The 17,500-nt window shown below is 44.2% G+C and overlaps 2 protein-coding genes across 5 annotated transcripts in view; both read right to left on the reverse strand.

The window, feature by feature from the left end:
• ccdc85cb (coiled-coil domain containing 85C, b) overlaps positions 1–17,103 on the reverse strand; it is a 44,902-nt gene extending 27,799 nt beyond the window's left edge. Inside the window, exons 1-2 of one of the 3 annotated variants that reach the window (XM_068576670.1) lie at positions 16,751–17,102; positions 15,760–16,511 (exon numbers count right to left, since the gene is read on the reverse strand). In XM_068576670.1, coding sequence (XP_068432771.1) covers positions 15,760–16,471 — 712 coding nt within the window. In that variant the 5' untranslated portion in view covers positions 16,472–16,511; positions 16,751–17,102. Of the gene's footprint in view, positions 1–15,759 lie in introns of all 3 variants that reach the window. The other 2 variants (XM_068576669.1, XM_068576671.1) reach the window with 2 other exon arrangements.
• Positions 17,104–17,383: 280 nt separating this feature from the next.
• Positions 17,384–17,500, reverse strand: part of LOC137785435 (cholesterol 24-hydroxylase-like) — a 6,027-nt gene continuing 5,910 nt past the window's right edge. For both annotated transcript variants that reach the window (XM_068576667.1, XM_068576668.1), the window contains one exon: positions 17,384–17,500. This exon is cut by the window's right edge and continues 594 nt beyond it. The gene's annotated coding sequence lies outside the window, so the exon portion shown is untranslated.

The following is a 17,500-nucleotide window of genomic DNA, read 5'->3' on the forward strand; positions in this document are numbered from 1 at the left end:
AGTGCTCAACATTGTAAACATTTCTTTACGGTTCATTTGTGTTTCCTTCTTTGCTGTGAAGCTGCTTGTCCACTAAAAGTCCCCCAGCACACCTCCCTTACGTCAGAGACGTTTATAGCTACAGTGAAAAGGCACTAGATGAGTCAGCAGCACAGGCGAGACCACCTTCATTGGGGTCAGAGGCTGCTCGGCCTCCATTGTGTACTGGGAGCCAGCTGTCCTTTGGGAGCTGCTGTGTCAGCTCACATTAGCTGAGGGACACAGATCAGAGCGAGCCAGTGGTGACCAGGTGGTCAACCCCTCAATGGATGTCACCAACAGACCCACGAGGAAACAGTTAATCCCTGACAGAAACTGGTGGACGAGGAAGAGGCTGTTATATAGTCTCAGGAGATTTTAAACAATACTAATACTTATATATTTATGGCTTAATGAAAATGATTATGAACTTGCATGTAGGGAAGGCTTTCCAGAAACTACATCAATGCTAACTGAACAAGCCATTTTGAGCTTTTTTTGCAAATGGAGGGGTTATCAGACCTCTAATCATCTTACTGTAAAAGCTCCAGATTAGCAAAAAGGAACATATGCTAGCTTTGTGCTCTACGTCAATCTCTGGCTTCTCTTGCCGGAGAATTTCATTCATTGTTTTAAACTCTCGCACCGTGAAGACACACATGTTAGGCTGCTGACTGTAAACTGCCCTCAGGTGTGGACGTGTCTGTCTGTGGCCACCTGTACAGATTGTAAAGCCCTCCAGGGCAAATTTGTGATTCTGGGCTCTATAAAATAAACTGAATTGAACTGTCCAGGTTCTGACCGCCTTTCATCCAACGTGTGCTGGGAAAGGTGCAGCTTCCTGCTACCCTGTGCAGCATTACAGCAGGTAGAGAACGAGCTGAGTTTTTGTTTTTTTGTTGCATGTGATCTGCACAGAGGCCAAACAGAAATACGCACTGGCTTATATTAATGATATTTATCTGCTTCACTAGCATGTTCATTTATGTATCACATAAACTATATGTGGAGGTGTGGTTTAGGATCAGCTGCGGAGGAGGACTGGTGGAGCGATTTAAGGGAAGAGGTGCCGGGATTCTTGTTTTCCTTCATCACCTCCCTCCTCTCCTTCGGTTCTTTGCAATTGTCTGTGTGTGTATGTGTGTGTGGGTGGGTGTGTCTCCCATATAAAACAGTGACTGAGGAGCGTGGAGCCTGACAAGTAATAGAAGCGATGCAGCCGGAACTGCTGACAGTCGAGTCGACAACATAGACATACCTGCACGTTACCTGTCAGAAATAAAGTCAATTAAGAACCTGCAAACTCCCTGTGTTGCCCTCTTTGTGCAGCCTGATACTCACGGGGTAACGGGGATCGTGTCACTGTACTTTATCAATACTGCTACAACACTGACAGCAACCAGCTCAGCTCCACTCCTCACGGAGCAAGAATGCTAATTCCAGCCTTTCGCTCATCTTTCTCTTCCACATGTGGACTCCCATGAGGCAGTTCAGCAACAGGGCAGCTCTGGCGCCTGTCAGGACGTTATATTACGACATAATGACAACATGCTGCGCTCTCTTTACCTTTCCTCCAAGTTCCTGTCAGTGTTCTCTTCTCATTGACATTCCTCAGAAATTTAAAAAGGCAAGGCCTTGTCCCATCCAACAGCTATCAACCTCGACAGCATTCCAGTAACCAGTTTGACATTCAATGTATTAAAATCAACACCATAAGTCATAGTAAAACTATAAATAAGTCAGTTTTGGAACACCACAGACATTTGATGGTAGCAACATCTAATCAGCTACTCAAAGTTAGATTCTTGTGAAACACAGCAACGGTAAAATAGAGGTTTCTAAAAGCTCTGCCTCCTCACAGATTTGATAGTATTGCCTCAGATAGATCGGCTGCTGACTGACATGTTGAGAGGGAATGTATGGTTGCCTGTGTGTGTAGTGTACCATTACAATCTAGGAATCTCTCCTAATCACTTATGAAGCACACCCAAAGTGTCAGCAGAGAATACAATATTAATTCCTTGAAAACTTTCAGTTCTCTGGTTTTCAGTATTTGATAGATGAGGTTATGGAATCAGTCATGAGAGTAAAAAGACTTGAAAATTTGTACATAAATTATTTGCGTAGCCAAAAGGCTGGTGGGGAAAGAAATTACAATTTTACGAGGAGACTAAAAAGTTGAAATGTAAAGTACAGCAATAGCAGCTGTTTGAGTGGAGATAAAACGGATTTCTCTGTTGAAATATTTACTAAAGTATAAAAAGTCTGTGCCAAATCTTCATTCATTGCTCTGAAGTGTGCATTTTTTCAGCGCTCTGCAGGTGCAGTGATATTTATGGCCTTTCAGAGGGTTTTTTTTATAACCCTAACCTCTCACGGCAGCAGCTGAGGTTTCAGAGATGGACCAGCTTCAGCTTTGCCGTCTTCATTTTCCCTCTTTTTGCTGTTCCTTCTTTCATTTACCTCATCTATGCTTCTTTCACCTTCGTCCCTCTCATGTTCACTTGTTACTACCAACCCGCTATAAGCCAGAGCACCATACATTCCTCCTAATCCCATCTCTCCCTCTTCCACATTTTTCTCAGCTCTCATCACTTCTCAGATTCCCTCTTCTCCTCAGTCCTCATCTGAAGGCCAGTGATGTGGGCTCCTTGAAAACCTCTTCCGTCAGCCTTTGCACTGCCACAACTGTGGTAAAGTGGATATCGACCCCAATCACTTCAATGCTTCTGCTTTCATACTATTTTTATAATACCACTCTCTCATTCAGCAGTCAATGATTAACTTCTGCAAAGAACCGCTCACATTGTTCCAAGCGTAAATACTGCACCATATGTGGCATGAGGCGGTAGAATTACCAAGCACATGGCGACAGCCTCGCTTCAGGTATAGAGTCCTCATTTCTTCCTGAGGGAGCACAGAGTAAATAAAGCCACTGAGGACAGTCCTGTATCTAAATGCATTGCTCCGAAACCAGATTGAGCTTGTTTAGAAGTATCTCAAACAAAAAGAATACAACTCGAGAGAGGAAATGTATCAAAGTAGGGTATGAGATCTACAGTAGAAAGGCAGAAGCTAAGGCAGGCGGTACTGTGTAAAGAGAGCGCTGTGAAGCACACCCCATAATACTAAATAAAAGGGCATAGTATCCTAGCAACGAGCACAAGGAGAAGCTGCATGCTCTGCAGTGTCCTCTGTTGCTCCTGGATCTTCAACCTTGCATCTTTCATTTAGAGGTTCTTCTCCACAACCATCGAGGAGAAACTTCCACCCCCTGATTCCCATCATGAATCCCTCTACTTCCTGTTAGAACGCCCTGTTGCACCCGAATGAGGGTACTTCTATTAAGTGTGCATACCACTTAACACTGTTAAGGTTTAAGACAGTGCCCTGCTCATACAGTGCATATCATATGCAGGGCTACGTGCCATGAATTTAAACAGTGGTGGGCAGACAAACAGCGCTCTTCCAATCCTTTTAGAGAAGCCCTCCCCTCCAAACCCTCTTCGCCGGCACTACAACATCAAGGGTGTAAGCGCCTTACATCTTTTGTTGAATGAGAGGAGAGCGAGCAAGACAGAGAGGATATGTGGGAGATACACTGCAACACAAACCTCCTGAAATCCCTCTTGGCTGGCCTGGTTACTCAACATGCTGCCCATTGAGATCCAAAATAGGGATGGCGAGCTCCAGGGACCGCCACAGGTCCAAGTGGAATCATCCCAAAAAAATGGCTGTGATTTCAGAGAGACTTTTATGTGCTATGTGTGCAGCATTTTGTTGTCAATGAGTGCCCTTGCAAAGATGCTGTGTGGGAAGCAATGCTGCTTGGGTGGATTCATCGGGTTCACTCAGTCTAACCTCCTTCAGGCATCGTTGAAAATGTCCCAGCTTCAGTGCCATTTCCATCAATTGCTGGTATTACAGCATATTATAATGATACAGTGCAGCCTTGCAGCAGCCCATGATTTAAAGTTGTTTCTAACTTAATGACCTTTTGCACTTGGTAACTTACACCTGAAACAGTCTCATGAGCTATCATGTTGTTATAAAAATACATGTAAGGATGTCATTTGCAACTATTCTGCCTTCGAGAAGCCACGCTCTGATGATGTGCTTATAGTGCCTTATGGAGGAACACTTCACGTGTCCACTTTTGTTGCCTTGCCTCCTGATTGAAAATGTGCTGCTGCCAAACTCTCCCAAAAACCGCAGCAGAGGAGCACAGCAGAGGGAGATCAGAGGAGGCTACAGTGCTGGAGAGCAAAAACGGGCCAACTATAATCGACTGTCAGAAGTGTCATCTCCTCTCAGCGTGTGAGAGAGAGGAGTTTGAAATATGCTCTGTGATGCCCATCTGAAGACGAATAACCGGATCAATGTGCCTCAACAGACCCCGTCCAGCTCCATATGAAGAAAGAAAACAGCCCTCCTGACAGAAACCGACTGCAACAGAAACCGAGGCGGTCATCTCTTCCCTCCGTCCCCCATTAAATTTACGGAAAGTTTCCATGGGAATTTTGGCTCGGGGATTTGGAGAATTTTGAAAAAAAAGAAACGTATCTAAGTTTTTTGCAAAAGCATATAACAGGGAACTTAAATGTAGTTGAGAACAAGACTATGCACGCCAAGCTCAGCTGGACCCTGAATGCAGCTGGTTGGGAACAATGTTTGCCAAAAACATAAACGTAAACATAAAACGTCTTGCACGTGTGAGAGCGCAGAGTTGTGTAGAGGCCAAGAGCGGTATTGCAGACAGATAGAGATTTCAATTATAGCTCGCAACATATTGAACAAAATAACTGAACTAGTTCATTTTTTGGAGCTGTGAACTTAGTTCAAAATTTTAAATTATGAACTGAACTAGTTCATGTAGAAAAGGAATTTTCCCAACACTGTTTGTCATTAGCACACTGACTACTTGGTAAACTGAAGCCATGCTCATTTTAATACCAAGTTTATTTGTATAGAGTAGACTTTTTACAGCAGTGACAGCAGGAAGTATGTATGTCCACACATTCCCGGAATTTTGCAACCCTACTCTCTATCATCCATCTATCAATCTCCAGAGCCGTGCAGCTGATGGTGTTAAAGAGGATTGGAGGGAGACCCACGAGAATCTCCAGTGTTTTAGATAATCATGTGGACATCCCTGATGGTTCCTCCACTCAACATTAATACCTCCAATGCATGCAGATAGATGAGAGGATGAAATGCATTTAGAATTGTACCTCTAACTCTCATCCATCAAGGGTGCCAGTCATTGATTTAGCCAGAAAAACTGTGCGCTCGCAATTTCCTATGATCATCAGCTTTCACCTAAGCGCTTTATGATTGTGTCAGTCGCATCGGTGGAATCGAGGGCTCCATCCTTGGCTGAATTCTGATAGATTATAACTTACTTTTATAATCTGATGCCCAGTAAAGTGGGGGGGGGGGTGGTCTTAATGTTTCTGATGGGATTTCAGAAGCCAAGGAAAAAAACAGATAAATTCTTTCCGAATACATGTTTAATGTGGGAAGGAAAATTGATGATGTATTCTCTGCAGAAGGCCTTTGACCTCCCCCATGTGATTCACCCACTTCTCGTCTGTCAAATCTCCTTGTTATATAGTGTTCCTAATAAAGCACAAGGGAACTGAGTGTTACAACATTAAGTATGTGGCACACAACCCATTTGATTGATCAATGCTCTCTAAGTACCAAGAACAAGTCTGTCTCAAGGCCCATCCCAAACCAGAACAGTAACGCAGTCTAGTCTTGGCACTAAAAACTGGCCTGCAAGAGGAAATTAGTCTCCAGAATAGCAGAGCAATGATACCTGAAACCACCCCAAAAACTTTCTGAGGATGGAGCAACAAATATGGAGACTGTACAATTCCTTCCAGATGCTTCAGCCGACTCCACATTATCTCATGCATCTGGAGTGCTCACCACGAGTTTCAGACGCTGCAGCTATGTCGCAACTGTGGTGAAGACCAATCAAGTGCTTCCATATTTCATTATTGCAGGAGATTTTCAGCTAAAAGTCAGCTAAAACATTTGCACAAATTCAAAATGAGCAGTTATGCCTCTCAAACAGAAATCTAATGAGCCTTACCATGTGAGACCCATCTAAAGTGGCTCAGTGCCCACATTTTAAACACCAGAAAAAACAATCCATAACTGTTAAACTACATGCAGGAGTGAGGAGGCAGCACTATTCTAAATGCAAGCAAGGTGAAGACATGTGCTGACACCAGTCTCCAATGTCACAGTCACAAAAAAACAAAGAGCTGACAGGCAGAAAATCCAGATGAACACCTTGTTCCTCCGAGGCCTCGAAAGGAGCTGATGAAGAGGTGTTCTGTCTCGGAGTTGCTGACTTTGGCCAACCTGGGACCGTTCCACTGTTGAAGGTCACTGGTTGTGTTGTACAGACAGAATCAAACTGCTGAACGTGAGTTTATGCTGCAACCCCCCCGACGGCTTTTTGTCCACCTGACCCCACCCTATCCAACTCCCCTGTTGTGTCTCTCATTTGCTTCTTTATCAGTCGTTTAGATTTGACAGATAACACGGATCAATAAAGGCCGTGCCAGGAAGCAGTATTAAAATCACTTATTAAAATCACCTTTAGTAGGTTAAGGACAGGCTGACAATGAGACAGAGGACGAGTGAGGGACGGTCCCTTCTACAGTCTAGAACAAGCCCTCTAGAAGACGATAGAGGGCATTCTTTTGCAAATCAATGAGTGCAGTTTAACTTAAGCAGTACGTCGATGCAGCAATATGGCTGCCAAATGGTAACCAGATACTGAGAGCTTATAATCTGCTAAACCTTCAGATTTAAAAGGTCTCTTGTGTTTTCAGTTTGTCAGCTAGTGAATCACTTTGTCACGTGTCAGGTCAAGTGAAGCTCATAAACGTGAAATGTCAGTTACTTTCAACATCAGATATTCTCCCCAAAACAGAAACAAAATGTGTTCGATGGAGAGGTACAATTATCTGCTTCTTAAAATAACTCCTGTTCAATTGAGGTTTCCACATCTCACAGTAGAGCCGGTTTACTAATAGTTCATAAGTGAAATGAGTGTGTCACTCGCAACACACCCTGTTTGTCTCTTTTGAGTAGGTTACTTAGAAACAATGAGCACACACAGGCACGCACACACACCCACACCCACACACACACGCTCTGACCGGCATCCTTCTGCACGGGTCAACCAGCATTGAGGCCCACCATGCCCAAACCTATCCCCATCCCCCTACTCCCCTCTGCTTCAGTGACTCTGAGGCGAGGCGTGGGCGCCGTCCACTCGCCCCACTGATCATTGCTGTTGCCTAGGCGACAGAGCAACCCAGCCCCTCCAGCAGCCCACTGCTCAACTATCAGAAAAGAAAGACACACACATCATTTGAATTAGCGTAGAAAGAGGGAGACACGGTGAGAGGAAAGCTAAGATAAGTGGTAGAAATTGGATCGATAACTCTAAGACAACACAGCGTTTGTTTGGTATGACACCACATTTATGTCACTGAAAGATGTGAGAGAGGACCACACAGGCATAAATAAACATTTCCTGTAAAAGGCCCGAGCATCAGATCTTACAGTGAGTCCATGTCTTGTGTGCAAGGCTCATGCTGGCTTTATAACCTCATTCTGTCGGCTATATGCTGTGTTGATGGGAATGAACGGACAGCGGCTCAGACACAGGAATCCAGAGAAATGGATGCTGATGGAGGGAAAGACCGGAGTAGAGAAGCGCGTGTCGGGTAAGGGAGGACGGGGAGGTACAAAGATCAATGAGCGACCCAGACACAAGCACTGTCTTTGGGGTCCCATCCTCTTCCCTTTCCCATGCAGTAACATTCCTGCTGTGTCACTCAGAGGGAAGAGACCCACTTCCTCTTTTGTTCATCCAGGAATGTGGGGCGTCCTGACAGGCTGGCTTTTCATTGACAGTACACAGCTGAGAGTTCCCCTGTGGCTCTTTCACACAACCTCTTCTGTGCGTGTGTGTGTGTGTGTGTGTGTGTGTGTGTGTGTGTGTGTGTGTGTGTGTGTGTGCGCTTGAGTCGACTCCAATATCTGTGTTATCAGCCGACAAGGCCTCCCACAGGCAGACACGGTGCTGAGAAACACAAGCCAGACAGTTCAAAAAGGGCAGGAAACCTGATAAAGTTAATGAAAGAAAATGTAAAGTGTCCAATTTGATAAGTCTTTGGGAGTAATTTGCCAGAAAACACTAAAGCATATTGTACATCAACATTTTCCTTTGTCACAAAAAGGGTTTGAAAAAGGGTTACACTCTCGACTACATGTTTAAACATGACTAAATTTCATCCTATTCATGTTCATAAGTATAACAATCCTAGAGCTGTAACTTCAGTTTAGTCACCAACAAAAACTGTTATGTAACCTCTTTTTCTTTGGAATTGCAGCCCATCGTAAGAAAGGTGCATACATTGGGGAGGTTACTAAAGGCAAGTCTGCTTCCTGAAGCACGGAAACAGATCTGAGTGGACAAACAGGATAGCAGCGACAGAAACTTCCTATTCCTGCTCAGATGCCTTTCAAGCCCCACAGAAACGCTACACAATGACTTGAAACCACAGCCGAGAGGAACACACTATTGTGTTATAGATCCTCCAGTTTCATTTGAAACCAGAATGAAACTCACACAGATTCCAGGCCCCACTCTCTTATGATTGATTATTTACTTGAGAAAAACCCAGAAAATACTGAAAGCATTGGATTCTTTGAAGCAAATAAACCAGCTATTAAGATTTTGCAGTGATTTCAAAACAGGGCCTTTGAAAAATGACCTCAATAGATATTTTAGATCAAGACAGTACATAATCTGACTATTAAAGCTTATTGATATTTCACCGAAGGGGGTGAAGAGACCAAATGCTTCTGTCATATGACTTCCAAGGCGCTGCCTAATTTGCCTTCCCGTGATGAAACACACACACACACACACACACACACACACACACACACACACACACACGGCCAACTGGGAGGGCTAGTTCTGCAGTTTCATTGTGAGCTTTCAGGTCGCGTCACTCCCCAAGGGTAAAAGAAGAGGAAAAGGAGAAGAGTTCCTGCTCACTCTGCCGCCTTATGACTCAATCAAGTGCCTAACATAGGAACGCATTGCCACACATGTAGGAGGGCTGTGCAGACAGTCTTTTAAATCAATGCATTGTGCTTAATCTCCAGTGAATCCTCAACCTATCCGACTGGTTTCAGAGACTGACAGACTCATGAGAACGAGGTCTGGTAAGTATTAAGGAAGTGGCACAGGGAAATTCATTGATGTGTCAATGATGTGAATAATATTTGGTTCTAGAAACTTGGTGATGTGGCGACGACTCTTGGGACTAGCTGGTGCACTACTGTAGCTGGGGAGCTCACCGCCAACACACCAGAGTCTCTGGGAAATGTTTCTGCTCTTTACATGCATACGGTCCTTTTTGATTTAACTTCCTCCACAGGAAACTCAGTTCGTTTTAGGCAAGAAAACTACTTAGTTTAAGGAAAAGATTGTTGTTTGGGTTAAAATAAACATGGACGTCCTTAAGTCACCCGACAAAATCATCAATGTTGACTTCTGGTTTTACACAGGGAGCACTGCTTGTTGGATGCCTCCTGCCCGGCCAGTGCGTGCTACACTTCCTTCTTTTGAGATTAAGAAAAAAAATTGTGGGAAAGCATTTTGTCTAAGTTAATGCTATGAATTGGGACATACCAGCTATAGCCCATCACAATAGCTCTCTGAGCTTTGTCCTATTGTTTTCTGTACTCTCGTTTACTCCCCCGTGGCATTTTGTTCTCAAGGTTGCGCACCACCATGTTAAATAATTGATAGACAAATAGTGAACGGTTAATTAAAAAATGGATGATGCAACGCAGCTAATAAGCCAATTGCCTCCTCCATTTTGAACTCTACCGTGGATGAACCAGCCCTTTGAATATTGGCCAAATGACGACATTATCAAGGGCGCTTATATTTGGAGGTCAAAGTTCACCAAAGTTGAGCTCAAAGTGAATAACTCCATACCGATATACTTTCCAGCCAATCCACTGATTGTGGCGATAACATTAGAATTAAGTTGATTTCCCCGCAAAATGTGTTTAAACTTTTTTTAGCAGTCAAATGAAGTCGACCTGATTTAACATCTCACTGGCCTCTTCACACATGTGAGTGAAGGATAAAGCCACTGCTGCACTGAAACCATTCACTAAATGCAGGACTCGACACCAGTAATCTCTGGAATGCCTCATGTGGTTGTCCCATCAGTCAAAAGTGCTACATAGTGAAAAACAATAAATCCGTTGAAATGGGCAACATTGTTTAGTGAAGTGTAGTTCTCCCCCTGCCAGCTGTTAGCAGCAGGTCTGCAGCACACACCTGTTTGGCTAAATATTAAACATTTGCAACAACTAACTTAATCAGACATGTAGGACTGTAATTATTATACTGTAGTGCATTCCCATCATGCTGCTCAGTAATCAGTGAGCGGCTCCTCTGCCGACAGCATAGATAAGATAAGATATACTTTATTGTCCCACAGGAAACTCTGTCTTTGGGTCCTAGCTGCTGCATCACACAATACACTTGCGAGTCATAGGCACGCAGAGATCTTGGATCATACACTTAAGTATAAGCATGCTTAAATACACATGTCGACAATAGTTATGAATAATAGAATAAAATAAAAAGGTGTGATCAACACAAATAATAAATAATCAAGTCACAATATATTAGGACCCAATCAAATCATGTAATGATTGGATAGGGGATGGACTTAATTTCTGTACCAATTCAGCCTGCAAATTGGCATTCTGAACTGTCGGCTTAAAAGCAACAGCTGGCATTTTGGATTCACAATATGTGTTGGCTCGTTCAGAATCTCATCTTATGATGACTCTACAAGTGTGACTGTGGGTCAGTAGTAAGCAGGTTCGTCCTTCCATCAGAGGATCCGCTAGTCCATGTCCGTGGGCAAGACACTTAACAGCAAATTGCTCCCCTAGCGGTTCTACGGTGTGTGAATGTGTCGGAAGTCGCTTTGGATAAAAGCATCAGCTAACTAATAATAATGAAGTGCCTCCGTGAGCACAGGTTATTCATGCAAGGGCTAAATATATAGAGATTATTTTTCCCCTATGATCTTCATGGCCGTTTGAGTAAGACTTTAACTGTACTGACAGGTTACCATACCATACTTGTATGCCATATCAAACTGCAGTCTCTAGAATCTTTTGATGAAACAGAATCATAAGTTTAGAACAAAACCCCATAGAGTCCATTGTAGCCTAAAACAAAGATGTTCAACCTTTACATGCCATGTGAGAAAGCTGTCAATATGGACTGAATGGTCACCAATTGACTTTGGGTCAAATATCCTCTCCTCGGTTTCCCTCACATTCACAATGAGGTGGTGAGCATCACCAGTCCACAAAGGGCTCAGATGTGTCCTGATCGTTCTGTAGTAAGCCAAGATTGGGGTGGGGGGTCATCTGACAATGTCACAATGTAATTTTGGGGAGTTTTGTTCACACACTTATTTGTAAATAATGTGAAGAGAACTGGGGAGCTAACCCACCCTTCGGAGGCACCTGTACCAACAGATTTAGGGTCAGATATTGCTTTATTTATCTTTACATGTTGGACTCACTAAGCAAAGAAAAATACCATTTGATAAAACAATTTACATTCATCAGTTTCATTTCATCCTGTAATAAATAAGGCTGAAGAGTATTAAAAGCTGAACTAAAATCAATAAAAAGTAAACGTGGGTGATACTACCAACTGCATTTATGCTTCTTCATTATAAGAATACTGCCAAGTGTCTACTTTAGTTTTCAGTGAAGACAAAATATTCTTCAAAGAATTTCATCACAATTGAGGTCAATGAAACAGGCCTAAAATGATTGTTTGTAACTGGACAAGACTTCTGTGGAACTGAAGTGAGAACAGTGTTTTCCCCATAATGCAGGGACGGTGTGTGAGTCCAGAACGCTGAAAGAGGGGACACCAGGCTGGAGTCAGGTTTCAAGAGGCAGGCAGGAATCCCGTCTGGTCCGCTGGATGTCTTACTCACAGAACCGTAGCTGCTACACCTTGTAGCTCTCCACCTCAGGCCTTCTATTCAAGTGTCTGTGAGAGTTAAAAACGCTGCACAGATAGGAAACATCCTGGGTTCGGAAGCTGAAGTAGAAGACATTCAGTACTTTTGCTCGCTGCAAGTCTTCAGTAAAAGAAACATGTATTTTGCTTGGTTCCATATTGGTAATAGCTTTCATTGGGTTCATAGTGGTAAACTGGTCTTCAATAATGTCCCATTGTTGTCTTCTGGTCTTATTTAACAACTGATTAAGTTGTTTTTGGACCATTTTTTTGTTTTTAAGTGCATTCCTTTCGTTATGAATGGTTTATTGTTTCGGGGTCCACAATTATGTCTTTTTAGCAAGTACATTGTCTACATAAATTAATGTGGCCGGTTATTGTGTTTGTAGCTACGTTGATATCTGCTTCATTAAACATATCTCAATCTATGCACACTTAACACATTGTTTGAATCCCGGCAGTGACAGTTCTAGTTTCTCTCTCTAGTCATTACTCACAAACACTATTACTAAACGCAATTCTCCACCTCCATAGAGCTGGAGTTATGAGCTGTTTAACATCGCAACACTAGCTCTAATATCAAAAGGTTCAAAGGTGTGTTTCATTAAAGAGAGCCGGTTGTTATTATTTTTATTGATTGTTAATTGTTTTGTTTGTTCGCCTGACATGTGTTTGTTTATCTGCAAGGGAGATTTAAATGATTTGGGTAATATTTCGGTTACGAGGTATACATTTTAGGCAGACTTGGGTCAGCTCAGGGTTCCTTTGGGAAAAAGTGATGGAAAAAGTAACGCCTGTGCTATTCAGTAGTGGACCACAATAGCCTGCAGTATGCAGTACAGGACTGATCAGAGTGTGTTTTTGTATTTGCAGGCAAGTGAAAATGATTGAATAGTATATAAGTAGCAACACATGGGCATAATTGTTAGTAAGGCAAATATGAATGTATGTCAGTGTGGATGTCATGACGTGCCGGGGATATAAGGGATCACTTAGCTAGCTTACTTACACATACGAATTGTCTGAGCACTTTTTTCATTACATTTTTTCACAAATTTGAGTATGAAGGTCAGAAAACATTGATGAATCACAGATTTGTGGGCAACACTTTAACACACGCGGTTCAAACAAAGATTTGAGCGTGCGCACTGTTTGTGAATGAGGCCCAGTGCCGCTTTAAAGCCATTTAGCAGCGAGAGGCCAGGAGAATGTGTTAGGGTCTGTTAAAGGTCAACAAGCATTATTGCAGGGAGGATCTTTTCAGCTCATCTGGACAATGTCAAAGCAGCACTTTACTGTCTCGCTTGGGCACTTTGTTTTAATCTCACACAGCTATAAGCAGTCTGTGTGGCATTATAGGGGAGTCTAATGCAAGTGCTCCGTGACGGCGTCATGTTTCAGGCAGTCTGTGACTGGAATTGGGTTCCAGACCACCAAAAGTCAACGCAGACAACAACAAAAAAAAATTAATTATGCAGACAGCAGGATGCCTCCTACAACCAACCTCCTCTGAGCTCAATAGAGCCTCCAACATTCCCCCACCACTCACCCCCCAGCCAACCCCTTACGGCCATTCAGCCACTCCCCCAACGGCTCCACCGTTCTTTTGCTGGGGCCCCTTTCATACACTACTCTCGCAGTGCCTTTAAAAGAGACAGACTTCTAGATTTTCATTTGCCAAAAAGATAAAAACAATTTTGAATTGACTGAAAATGAATGAAACACAAACTTGTAGCTGAACCAACTGATCTGTTATACTCTTGGGACACCAAACACATTCCTCCTCCTCCTCCTCCTCCTCCTCCTCCTCCTCCTCCTCCTCCTCCTCCTCCTCCTCCTCCTCCTCCTCCTCCTCTTCCTCCACATGAGTGGTAATCATCAAGTTTATCTCCTAAATGCCCAGGAGGCGACACTGGCATTTCCACAGTATTTAATAAAGCCACCTGCAGACCTCACACTGCAGCCAGATCTGCCTGCATAACACAGCCAATAGAGTAAATCTATGGTGGGACAAACCCGTTGGAACTTGTGTCGACCTGCAAGTAACTAAACTCCCATCCAAGCAAACACTTCTGGGTACAGTCATCCAAATTATGCAATAGTAGATTAGGATTAACATAGTATTGCTTTGTCATTTATATTGATTGATATCTTAGGCAATTACAACAGTAGTTCTGTTTCTTTCCATGTCGAGTTCTTCGCAATTATGTAAAAGCTGGAAAGCTTTGTGATGCTTAGCTTTGTTTAGGACGAGATAGCAATCTTATTCCCAATGCATTGGTTTTACCAATGAAATGATGAACCTGTCAAGTCTGTCCGCTGCGAGGTGCGTGTGTGTGTGGGGGGGGGTATTTTTGCATTATTGTCAGAGCCTCAGGGGCACACAATGTCACACACATTAGGAGAAACAGAAGCTTAGAGAGGTGCTGGCCGCTGCAGACACAATATTGATGTTACGTAATGACAGCCAAACACTGCCCAGAAATGGGAGTGTTTCTGGATTAAGGGCCGCCTGGGCTCTCACTCATGCTTGTTTCCATGCTTTTGCATTTGTCACCTTCATAGCTCTCTCAGTCTACCATGTCTGTGAATGTACAACTGATAACGTGATCGATTTGATCTGATTTTGAAGTTGCTTACTTTGACTTCATATACGCTGTTGCTGCCCCATCCATGGAAATTAAGATAAAAATTATAATGATAAAGTTCAAAATGGGTGAAGGATTTTTTCTCTCTCCCATGAAACAGAATTTATTCCCCTCGCCAAACAGATCGTGGTGAGTTATCAGCCCATGTGCTAGCTAAACGAGGCTTAGTGTCCTCCTGTTCCATCAGGGCATTTTCATCCCAGCTCGAAGCTTTCAGCCACGTATTTAGGTCTTAACACGGGGACATTGATTTCTGGTCACACGCCATGCATTTCAAAGCAGACATGAGTGCTCTTCCACAACCAAAAGGCAACAATGATAATCAGCAAAAGATCCCCAAAAATAATCTATTTGCTTGAGCCCCCCCTTCTAAAAGCTATTAAAATAAACCCTCTTCCTTAAAGGACCACAAGGGCAGTGACCTAAATCAGTACAGATTCAAGTGATGGGGTAGCATGGGACTGGAAAGGCCACTTAAGGATACTGTGTGTGCACGGCATGTATGTGTATGTGTGTGATAATCACCCTAATCAAGACATTACAGCGAGGTTAAGCCAAGACCCCCCCCCGACCCTCCACCCCCCTCTTGTTAATCCTTCACAGTGATTTTGATCAGCATATGTTGTCAGTGCAATCACATCCTCACTGTATCATGAGGGAAACCAAGGAGAATCAGAGCTGCAACACTCCAGCGGCCAACGTGACTTTTGAGAGCTCAATCACACAGAAGTATAAGAACAGGCCTCAAACAAGCATCAAATAGTGTATCTTATCTGGAGATCTTTCCAAATCATGGATATCTTTTGGTCTCTATGCTTTTGACCACAAAGATAGTCATACAATTAAAGGGCTTTTCAACAATGTTTAGTGTCAGGCCTGAATGGTTGGACTCGAGGATGTGCATCTCGTGGGCCTATGCAGGTGACACCAGGCAGGTGCGTTTCCACATGCTGAGGGGGTGTGTCTACTCACCATTAAGTCCATTGGGGATGCTCCTGTGATGGTGCGGTGCTGACAGGTCATCCATGGACCTCCTTATAGTGGTGACCACCTTACTGTTCTCTGTGGTGGGTTTGTGTAGGTGGTTGTGGTGATCGGGGCTACCAGCACTGCCTGCGCTGGACGTGCTACTCCCGTCCCCAACATCCCTGACCGTGCCCGTGCCACCATTCAGGTTGGTTAAACTGGACTGACTGTCTATGGAGCTCCTGGACCCCGCTCCGTTCCTCTCCTCATCCAGCATGAGGATGATCTCCTTCAACTCAGAGTTCTCCTTCAGAACGGTGTCCTGGTTGGCCTCCAGCTCCTTCAGCTTCATCATGTAGGTGCCCACCTCCTTCCACATGGCACTGGCAGTGTAACGGCCAAAGCGTTGCCACTCGCGGGACAGCTTCTTGCCCTTCTGCCGGTCGTCGTCCAGGAAGCAGCAGAGCTCCCGGAGCTCATGGTTGTCGTCCTGCAGCTTCTGGTTGATCTCCTTCAGGCTGCGGATCTCGTGCAGGTGCAACTGCAACCGCCGGTTGATGTCCTTCATCATGTTGCCATGCTCGATCATCAAGTTCATTTTCTCGCCGTCCACCCTCCGTAACCTCCGCACCAGCTCCTCTTTGCTGCATCGCAGCACCTCCTCGTCCGTGAGCTGGCTCAGCTCTTCCTGTGGTCCCTCGGACGGGTTCTTAGCCATGACGGTCTGGGCTGCGAGTCTCAGTTCGTGGAAACGGTGGCTTAAAAATAACGATGGAAACTAATTTATGTACATTGTCCACAATATGCAAGTATCGTGATGCTCACCTCTTCAACAGGCCGGTAATGAAAACGAATATGAATATGATGATATTGCAACCCGTGCATGAACTGAATGTTCCCACTATCTTTTTAAGGAAAAGCCTGAACGTATTTCGGAAACAACTGCTGGTACTCACATCCCGTCAATAAAGGAAGCTCTGGATTTGAAATCGATTACCGGGGATTTTCAATCAGGTCCTGGTCCCAGCGCCGAGTCCCGTCAACACAACACCCCGCGTCCCATCGCAATGTGCGCCGTCTCCTCTGACATCGCTCCTTCACGCGAAGAGCCACAGAAACCCCACCAGAGGAATTGCGCGCTGTTAGCTAAACCCCCAACTGGAGCTGAGAGGTGAAACGTCGCGTAAACTAATTGTGTAGCCAGCGCTGCTCTCTTGAACGCGTTGCAGCTCGGTAAGCCTCTTTACTGAGGCGGTATGCTGGTGGACGGAGGACTCCAACCTTTCCCCTCAGCAGCTTGGCATTAGCAGCGGACCCGGACCCCCTCCTCCTCCTCCTCCTCCTCTCCAAACACTCGGGTTTGAAATCATTCAAGAGGATTTGGGCCAAGACGGCCAATCAAGACGCGGGAGAACAGCGAGCAGCAGGTAGAGGAGGCTCGCGAGGCTCAGCCCTCTTAAAGGGACAGTACGATGAAGAGCCACGAAAACAGTTTCCGTGAAAAGGAAACACTTGAGACCCGACAGAGCGCTGCACTTGTATTACGTTTTTCTTTTACTCTCATTCAGACTGTTTTATGAAAGCTTAGATATGTGACAACTTGCCACTGTTCATTCTCAAGAAACGGTAGTTTAAAAGGTGTTTGTTGACATTTATTTGAAAGGTCACAGCGCCCCCATGTGTACACCGTCAGTAAAAAATACAAAAAGGCAGATGGAGTACGTAACAAAAATCTGACTCTCATTGA

Source organism: Clinocottus analis, unplaced genomic scaffold (assembly GCF_023055335.1).
Source record: "Clinocottus analis isolate CAN_PGR_092001 unplaced genomic scaffold, fCliAna1.0.p SCAF_15, whole genome shotgun sequence".
Classification (NCBI taxonomy): Eukaryota; Metazoa; Chordata; class Actinopteri; order Perciformes; family Cottidae; genus Clinocottus; species Clinocottus analis.